Source organism: Alosa pseudoharengus, unplaced genomic scaffold (assembly GCF_046254945.1).
Source record: "Alosa pseudoharengus isolate Yale_2024_CS ecotype anadromous, Long Island Sound unplaced genomic scaffold, YU_APseudo_1.1 YU_APseudo_1.1_scf_20, whole genome shotgun sequence".
Taxonomy (NCBI): Eukaryota; Metazoa; Chordata; class Actinopteri; order Clupeiformes; family Clupeidae; genus Alosa; species Alosa pseudoharengus.
Genome location: NW_027468664.1, coordinates 29,479,463 through 29,489,462, shown reverse-complemented (window position 1 = coordinate 29,489,462; position 10,000 = coordinate 29,479,463). Strand labels below are relative to the sequence as shown.

At 46.6% G+C, this 10,000-nt stretch overlaps 2 protein-coding genes across 6 annotated transcripts in view; both read left to right on the top strand.

Moving 5' to 3' along the window:
- Window positions 1-5,857, top strand: part of vezt (vezatin, adherens junctions transmembrane protein) — a 29,354-nt gene extending 23,497 nt beyond the window's left edge. For both annotated transcript variants that reach the window (XM_076297036.1, XM_076297037.1), the window contains exon 12: window positions 2,122-5,857. In XM_076297036.1, the coding sequence (XP_076153151.1) occupies window positions 2,122-2,705 (584 nt within the window). In that variant the 3' untranslated portion in view covers window positions 2,706-5,857. The remainder of the gene's footprint in view (window positions 1-2,121) is intronic.
- A 735-nt stretch (window positions 5,858-6,592) lies between these two features.
- The window catches only part of metap2a (methionyl aminopeptidase 2a), a 12,646-nt gene continuing 9,238 nt past the window's right edge, over window positions 6,593-10,000 (top strand). For 2 of the 4 annotated variants that reach the window (XM_076297431.1, XM_076297433.1), the window contains exons 1-3: window positions 6,593-6,775; window positions 7,939-8,039; window positions 9,336-9,346. In XM_076297431.1, coding sequence (XP_076153546.1) covers window positions 6,593-6,775; window positions 7,939-8,039; window positions 9,336-9,346 — 295 coding nt within the window. Of the gene's footprint in view, window positions 6,776-7,924; window positions 8,040-9,335; window positions 9,347-10,000 lie in introns of all 4 variants that reach the window. The other 2 variants (XM_076297432.1, XM_076297434.1) reach the window with 2 other exon arrangements.

The following is a 10,000-nucleotide window of genomic DNA, read 5'->3' as shown; positions in this document are numbered from 1 at the left end:
TGTGTCGGGCCGGGTCGGGCTCGGGCACAATGTGCACGGGCTCGGGTAGGGTCGGGCTTGATTTTTTGGGCCCGATCTAAGCTCTAGTGTGTGTGTGTGTGTGTGTGTGCGCATGTGTGTGTGTGTGTGTGTGTGTGTGTGTGTGCATATCTGTGTGTGTGTGTGTGTGTGTTAACGTCTGTGTGCGTGTGTGCACGAGTGAGTATGTGAGTGTGTGTGTGTGAGTATGTCTGTGTGTGTGAGTAAGTAAGTCTGTGTGTGTGTGCACGTGTGTGTGAATGAGTGAGTGTGTGTGTGTGTGTGTGTGCGCGCACGTGTGAGTGTGTGTGTGTGTGTGCAAGTGTTAGTATGTGAGTGTGTGTGTGTGCACGTGTTAGTATGTGAGTGTGTGTGTGCTTTTTTGTGAGTGTGTGTGTGTGTGTGCACGTGTGAGTGTGAGTATGTGAGTGCACGTGTGTGTGAGTATGTGTGTGAGAGTGTGTGTGTGTGTGTATGTGAGTGTGTGTGTGTGAGTATGTGAGTGTGTGTACACGTGTGGGGTGTGTATGAGTGTGTGCGTGTGCCCGTGTGTGTGAGTTTGTGAGTATGTGTGTGTGCACGTTTGTGAGTGCGTGTGTGTATGTGTGCCAGGGTTTCCGTTGTCCGGTAATTACCGGACATTGGCCGGAAAAAAAATGAAATGTCCGACAAAATTAAATCTCTCCGGTCAAATTGTCCGATTGAAATTGGCTAATAATCCCGTCCCCTAACGCAATCTGAATTTGAGAATAAGCCTTAATATGTAAGCCTATATTATACGTCCTCTGGCTATGTTTTTAAATGAACAGGCTCTACCGTTTGAAAAGTAAGCTATTAAACAACACGCAGCCTATGCTGCATTTCAAATAGGAAGCGCACGCGGCTTAAAACGTCCATGTTAAACAACAAACAAATGAGTGAGGCGGTTCAAACAGGCCAGGCAGACTAGCCTTAAAGGTTTTTTCAGAGGCCAGACGCGATGGATGATAAATTGGTAACGTCTGAAGCCTCAGATGTCCGGTCAACTCCACCACCACCAGATAAAAAGCAGAAGTGTCGGGCGTGTCGGAATCAGTGACATTGGAAGTGGAGTTGCGGGGGGTGCGGCCGCTCCAAGACACTGTCATTCTCCGTGTACACAAAGTGTTCTTTACCCAAAGCATACAGTAGGCCTATGCGTTCTCTGTCTAGGATCTGCAGGGTTAGCCTCCTCGACAAGGCGATTACTGGTCCGCGGATAGTTTCTGGCACAATTAAACGGTATCATTGAACCGCGGCCGAAAGAAAAAGAAACTAAACATTTCCCAGAATAGGAAACATTTCTTAATTTATTGTTATCAAATAAAGAGGCATAGCATTAGGGGGTAGTGGTGTGAGCGCTCATTCTTGTGTGTGCGCATCTGTGTAAGTTAAACAGTCACCCCTGGAGATAACGTGGGTAGCAGCAACAAACAACGTAGTCTTTTTAAAACAATGAACGAAGCGGACTCTTGCTGTCCATGAAAATATACTAGATCTTGTTTAAGTTAGGCTAATGAACATGTTGCATTCTATACAGCCTGATTAGGCCTATGTCATTCTTTAACCCTTAAAGGTGTAGGTTTTTGAACATTCTAAGTTCCGCAACAATTGAAGGTTCTAAAATCAGTGTGACGGTACTCCTTTAAGGGTTAAGCTACATAGCATTTCTCCAGTTTTCCTCAATTTGACTAATTAAGAAGGGATAATAGGATATTTGACCGGCATATCATCAAAATGTCCGGAAAACGAAACCTCTGCCGGTCACTTTGACCGGCACCATTTTTTTTCTAGCGGAAACTCTGATGTGTGCGTGTGTGTGTGCACGTTTGTGAAAGTGTGTGTGAGTATGTGAGTGTGTGTGTTCGATCAAGTATTCGAGAATAAAAAATGTGCACACAATGCTCTCTCTCACACTCAGCTCTCCAGATCCACATCCAGTTATGCTTTTATGTTCGCCATGACAACAAGACTAAAAGAACATTCTGTCGGAGTGTGAAAGAGACTAAAAGACCAATTATTCTGTCGGAGTATGAAAGAGTTGACTGTTTGTTTCTCTTTACTCTTGTCTTGGCCTACACCTAGCTGCTGTGAAGCCTGTTGCTGGGGAAACATCGGAACCAAACAACCAGGCGGAACCTTCCGAGCCAGACGTTTCCACGGGCAACCACGTCACTATACAACAGGAAGAGGAAGGAGAGAGAGTAGCAAAGGAGGAGAGGAAAGAGGGGGAGGAAGGAGGAGGAGGAGTGGAGGAGAAAGAGGAGAGGCATCTGGAGGAGGTCAAAGAGGAGTCGACGGAGTTTAGCTGCGGTGTGTCCACTACGGTCGCCGACGCCGACGTGGAGCAACAGAACGGAGAGGCGCAGCTCTTTCAGTTCGACGGGACGACGGAGGAGGAGGGGTCAGGGGACGGACCGCACGCCCTGGTGCCGCGGATCCCCGCCCTGACGGTGATGGACAGACTGACGGAGATACACGGCGCCGAAACGCTCAGCTTCAGCTCGGCCATCGCCGCCCAGGTGGCCGCTCGCTCACACACCTTCACAAACATGCAGGAACACACCTTCGGCGATTCGGACGAGGACGAGGACGAGGACGAGGAGGAGGAGGAGGAGGAGGAGGAGAGGGAAGGGAGGACGACTGAAAGACAAGACGAAAACGAGTAGAGAATCTGTGCGGCTTTGAGAAAGAAACATGAAAAGTAAAACAGACAAAAACAAACAAAATGTACAGCCTGCCTATTTATCGCTACGTTTATTTCTCTTTTATTTATTGGAGAGGAGCCTGAGGTTTGTTTTTAAGGTTTTATGGTTTGTTTTTTGTTTGTTAGTTTTTTCTTTTTAACTTTCCTATCAGGACCAGTGCATTTTCATAAACATTATTCATAAACACACACACACACACACACACACACACACACACACACACACACACACACACACACACACACACACACACACAGAAGCGGATATAGGAAGATGTGCACAGACACGTGCATACACACACACTCTCACATGCCCACCTATTTTACCTTATGCACACACACTGTTACACACAGGCACTATCATCTCCATCCAGACACATACGGGTCTCGCTCACAGCACCCCTCCGATGTCTCAGATAACCACCATGCCCCCCACTCCCACACTCCTCCGTCCTGTTAGATGAGATTACTCACATTTATTTTTCCTTTTCTATGCGTCACTGATAAAAATGTAACGTGTGTCTGTGCGTATGGACACACCTTCTACTCAAGGAAGAGGAGGTCGTTTGAGTGTGAGGGCACTTCTGCAGGAAGTGATGTGGTCATGAGACCACAGGGACAGGAAGTATTTGAGGTAAGAGGTCATGCCTACAGGTGGATGTAAACACACAACACTTTCAGGAAGTTGTCCCACTCCCTGCTGTCCCAGGATCAGTGGTTGAGAATGTTGGAACTTTCTGGAACCCTATAAAACTGAATGTGCGAGTGCACCTGCTTTGCATGTAGTCACGCTCTGTGAGGGCGGGGTTTGCCTCTATGAACCAATCAGAGCAATGTTAAGGAGAAGTGATGCATTATGAGAGCATTTCAGAACAGCAGTAGTGTTGCAGTTGAATACTGACTTTTTTTGAAGGTCAAAACTCGACTTTCTCAAACATTCAACAATGAAAGGCAGAATAAACATAATGAACAAATCCCTCTTTGTTGATGTAAGATTTGTGGGTTACACTTTACTTGACAGTATCGACATGAGAGTGACATGACACTGTCATGAACGTGTCATAAATAAGACTTTCGTTTTTTGTCATAACAAGTTAGGGTTAGGATTAGAGATTAGGATTAGGGTTCATGTGTCATGACCGTGTCATGTGTTCACAACTGTGTCATGTCACTCTTATGTCGATACTGTCAAGTACAGTGTTACTGATTTGTGTATTGAGGAATGTTTCAATACATGAAGTTAAATACTAAAAACGGAGAAATCGAATGTTCACGATGTAGCAAGGGTTTCTAGGGGCGTGCCCTCTCTTGAAGCACACTCCCTTTTATGCCCATCAACCAATGGGATTGCCTCACTCCAGAATGTGTCGATCAAAACCAAAATCACTAGTTGAGTATTAGCATGAGATACCTGCTAAAAGTTTTTTTTTATTTATTTTCTCGTATTATGTATGGAAGTGTGTGTGTCGGTGTGTGTGTGAGAGAGTGAGTGAGAGAGAATGAGATTAAGTCGGTGAATGGGTGAAGGTGAACAGGAATAAAAAGAAAATCTAGGAGTGAGCAAATGTCATGAAGGTAAATCAATATTTTGGTGGATGTGTTTGCCTGATTGCGGTGGTATGCCACTGCAAACCCAAGGCCTAACCTTGAAGGTAACTCGGTAAACCCACAGTCGTGTTTTGTGGCCTCAGGTCAGACTATAGCCAATTATGTGTATCTCTCAGCTTGTAAATATGTTGCTCATTGTGACTCATAAGCGTGAGTTGTCTTTCTGTAGGACTCCACTCTAAACAGGTAACAGCACTGTACCCCTGCGTCTGTCACGCCAGCCAGCTGCAGTCACTTTGATGACGTGCTTCAGACTGAGAAAGTGGAATAGAGCATTATGTCCAATATTCTATTATGTGGGTTAATGTTCTGCATTGGGCCCAATATTCCAATATGTGGTTTAATGTTCTGCATTTCTCACTAGTAAGTCACTTTGACACTAAAAGTATGATTCTACGTCTGCATCATGACCCTGTATGATATCTGTACTGTTCTTCTAAATCATGGATAATTTGGTATGCAATATTTTTACCAACAAGACACACAGGGTTGACATGGCAACCCCATAGACAGGGCAGGAGGAGGCCGACATAGCTACTTCCTGATTGGCTTGGTCTGGGTAGAGGGGACTTCCTGATTGGCTTGGTCTGGGTAGAGGACTAGGTAACACTCTACCTGGATAGTCTGCCTACAGAGGCGTTAATAGATTATCTGCTGAGATTAAAGTTCAGTATGTCAAAATTGTTGCTGGAATCATCACCTTGGGGTGGTTTGAGGATGCAGGGGTAGATTAGTATATTTGAGCTACAACTTAATTGTCAGTGAGCAGAGTACAAGTATAGAGCCAATGAAATGCAGTACACAATGAATTTTGAGACAAGACACCCTATATGAGAGATGCTGGGCTTGAACTGGTCACGCTTGACGTGCTAAGCACAGGGATGGATTACTGCACAGGCCTTCCGGGCCCAAGGGGTCAGGGGGCCCTGAAGCCCAAGCCTTTGCATGGAATCATTGCCTCAATATCAACAAATCAGGATGTAGGCTATGAATCTGATTTATTTAATATTAGCCATCCCCAAAATCCACCAGAATACAGGAAATCACATCAAACAAATTAAAAATGTGGTGGTTCGCAGACTAGATGGAGTCTAAAAGAAATCTGCACGAGCCCCTGATGTGCTCTAGATTCAACTGACGTCACGGTAACCACCATAGAAACACAAATTCAGGGTGTGAAAGACTGACCGACTGTTCTCCCAAGCTAGGAAACAAAGTGGGAAAGATAAGATAAGGGTTTCAGTGTACAGTCATGTCTGAGATTTGGCTTGGGTGATTGGATACCTGGTTTGGAATGCCGGTTTTAGATGAAACTATGCTTGGATTATTGAATGCCTGGTTTGGAGTGTGTTGGCTAGATGAAGCTACGCTTGGATGATTGGATGCCTGGTATGTGTGTGACCGTGTGTGATGCTGTTCCAGCTTAACACAAGCAAACACCATGTAAATGGTAAATTTGGTTGTGTGTGTGTGTGTGTGTGTTTTTTCAATCAGCCATGTTTGCCTTGTCTGTTACTGTCTACATTTTTTGTTCTTGGTCTGTTCTCTTTTTTTCGATTTGTCAAATAAAAAATGTTCTTCAATATTACTCATGGCTCTCGTTTTCTGAATGTGTGTTTGTTTATACGTGTGGAACACACACACGCACACGCACACACACTGGTGATGCAGAGGATTAATAGGAGGCAAGGACATATTATGTGAGGACACCAGAATGACAGTTTGGGTTTTAGGTTGCACTTGCACACATCACACACACACACACACACTTCTAAACACCATGCTTGTTCTTCAGGGGACTTTAAAGCATGATTCTTATAGCCTACACACGCACTCGAAACATCTTATTCATATTAATAGTGTGACCATATTACTGACGCCTCATAGCCACATCACCACCACTGCCATTATCTATCAGTATCATTGTCACCATCTGCCTGTCAACTCCGATTAAAAAACTGTTTCATTTCCGAGCTCACACAAAATGTACAAAGTATTTTAGGACACTGGTAGGTCATTGGCATTGTGGTATGGGAGCGCGCGGAGAGGCGCGCGCTGGGGGGTGTTCTACTGTATCTGATTAGACATTCATCTCACATTGACACTCACGCGCGTCGTCACTCAGCTGATTCGGCAGGTTTCATGCGGACTCCCAGAAGTCACCGCGCACGCACGCACGCACGCACCACTCACTCACTCACTCGCCCGCTCGCTATCCCCAGTTCCACTTGCGTTGCGAACATGGCGGACGTGGAGCGGCTGCGGGAGGAGGGAGAGAAAGCGGCGGCAGAGGCGACGCTGCTGAACGGGGAAGCCGGCGAAAAGGATGAAGCCGATCCCGGTGAGGAGACAGCCAAGAGGCGGAGGAAAAAGAAAAAGAAGAGCAAGTCCGCAGCCCCTGCCGGTAAGCTCGAGAGACCACGCGCATCCTGCGTCCGGAGCGATACGGGTGCGTACAGTAGCTACAGTAGCCAAGGTATCTTCCACATCTGCCGGTGTGCGTGAGACCGTTAAATTGCACGCACATCTATTTACTGAGGGTTTCCCGGAGCTGCGCTTTTCTCTGCTGACAGCCGTTGCAATGATGGATGGTGATATATTGTTAGATGCACCTCGGGTTTACTGTCACCGTGCAGTAAAGTTTAATCGCTGCCGCGTAATGAGTTCACTCTTGTATCATTAACTCCCCCAAAGCCAACCAGACTGTCAGTGCCTTTAAAGTGAATCAGTGGTTTAATAATCATGTTTTTGACTATCATTGTAAGTCATTGCCCTGGATTGTTAAACCATGTTGTTTCTGTGTTGCAAGGATGCATTTAGTTGTGCAGTACACACCGAATGTTACAGCGCAGTAGCGCACGCCGCACGGCAGCTTAATATGCAGCATGAGTGCGATGCGTTAAGTTGCCCTCACGTGTTTTAGAGCGATTATGCGCAGTCAGTTAGTGAAAAAACTCAAATGAAGCTGTTGGATAATTCTGTGTAGTGTGACGGCCCGTGTTGCAGCTTAGTTATGCGGCCCTCTTTCTCCTCTCTGATCCGGCAAGTGTCCCAGTAATTTCTCCGCGCCGGCTCAGCGAAGCTCAGATTTGTGCTTACATCAGGAGAACGTCCGATTGCGCGAAGCCCCACAAGGTTATGCAGTACCAGCACGGATCGGTTCTCCTGCCAAGTTGCTGAGCTGCCGGCCCCACTCCGCGAAATAGGATTGATGGTGTGTGTGTGTGTGTGTGTGTGTGTGTGTGTGTGTGTGTGAGTGTGGATTGTGCAATTGCCAGATAGATTTCCCTCGCTCTCTGTAGCACTTCAACGAATGCTGTCAACTCCTCCTCCTGCTCCGCCTCTTTCCTTATTATAATTTCTCACTCACGCTCACTCACAGAGACACCTACACACACTCTCTCCATCACACACACACACACACACACACTGCCATCCCCTAGCCCTGATGTCCTGTCTCATAATTGAAGTGGGCTTTCTGGCAGTGTAAGAGAGTACGTAATGGCGATGTACTGAAGAGCTCACCCAGGTGTGTGTGTGTGTGTGTGTGTGTGTGTGTGTGTGACTTTGCAGCAGGACACACGGAGGTGGATGGTGACGGAGTGTGTGACGTGAGCAAACAGCTGGAGCAGCAGACTCTGGAAGAGAAGGAGAAAGAAGGGGACGATGATGGAGGAGAGGAGGGTAAGTGGGATGGGGGGTCAGAGGTCACAGACGACCCCTGCTATCAACTGAAAGTCACTCACTCCCCATCCTCATGCTCACTACAACCGCCAAGGGCGTAATTTATGGGGGGGATAGGGGGGTTTAACCCCCCCAATAATCAAAACCAGCCAATACAATCCCCAAATATAACTGTTATAAAACATAAAGATGTGACACCCCCCCCCCCCCCCGAAATGTTTAACCCAAAGTTTTGCCCTTGACCACCGCCCTAAAAATAATCAAAGACTAATAATCAAAGAGTAACAACGAGTATCTTCTTCAAATTAAGTTTGATGGTGTATCTGTAGCTGTAGCCATGTGCAGGACAGGTGAATGCACCTGTTGATCCCGTTAGCTGTCCAGACTACACTCTATGTAGTTCAGTGGTCTGGATTGGAACACCCTTGCGAAAATAAAACACTCACATACACACATACTGTACAACGCACACACACTCACGCGCGTATGCCCAGGCACGCAGGCACGCACACAAGTGTCTGCCCACGCACGCACGCACGAACATACATGCACACACACACACACTCTTTCTCTCTCTCTCTCTCTCTCTCTCTCTCTCTCTCTCTCTCTCTCTCTCTCTCTCTCTCTCTCTCACACACACACTCATATCCATGTCCCGGGCAGGATGAGGTCCAGATTGACCTTCCCCTTGGGAGAGGCAGTTTGCCTGGGGGCTTATGCTGGCAGATGGCCCAGCCTGTGCCCATCATCACTGGGCATAAGGTGCTGCAGCCCAGATGACTGTATGACCATATCTAGTGTTTCCCACAGAATTGAATTCCATTTGTGGTGGTTGGTTTGCACAATTAACTTGAATACAACAGTTTTTTTGGTTTGCACAATTAACTTGAATACAACAGTTTTTTTTAGCACAATTTAGTACAACCTGGAAAATCATTGTGTGGTGGTCAGTGTTGATATTGTGGTGGGCCGCCACAAATAAGTCAATGTATGGGAAACACTGATATCCATGCCACCCTGCCTTTAGTAAGCATGAGAGTGGTGGTAGAATAATGGCTAAAGGACTGGGCTAGCATGCAATAGCCAGAAAAGTTGTGGGTCCAATTCCTGGCTGCCGCTGTTGTGCCCGTGAGCAAGGCACTTAACCTTGAGTTCCACTGGGGAGACTGGCCCTTGTTATAATTGACATGTAAGTTGCTTCGGATAAAAGTGACAACCAAATTAATAAATAAGTATGGATATGAGTTTAGCAGATGGTTTTTATCCGAGGTGACCTTCAAAAGTCTTGAAACTATGTGAGTGGAGATGGGGGTGGGGGGGGGTCAAGTTCTTACTGCAACTGATGAAGCAAGTTCTTAGTCCCTCCCCTGCTGTTGAGCTGCCAATGGGGATGAGCTAATGCGTTGAGTCAGGAGTGTTAGAGAGAGGGGGGAGAGAGGAGATGTGGAAATGTTCTAAATGGGTCACAGACACCAGTTCTATATTCACAGTCTCCGCTGTGGCTGGGACAGGAGACCTGATGATGATGACACTTGTCATCGCTATGGATACCAGTTGGTGGTGTAGTAATCACGGCGGGAGTACAGTATGTGGGAACTATATTGGAGCTAGAGTTCACTTCATGGGAGATTAGACAGAGTCTTTCTAATGAGGAGACACAGCACTCAAAGGATCCTCCATTGAGATGCATGGGGTTAGTTTGTAACACCAATATGGCAATATAGTCTACACATATATCCCGCCCCATTCCTGTATGCCTCCCCATTCACTTCAATAGGAAAATAGCTGCCCGATAGCAGGCCAAAGTGCGTTACCAAGATGGCCGCCGAGTGGAGGGACTTGCCTAGAGTTCACTTCATGGGAGAGCAGATCAGATCCCATGGTGGTGTGACCAGGTCTTCCTCCATGTTGGCCGCACAGACTAAAGTGCAGACCTGAGCTCAAGAAGAAAGAAAACCAAAGAAA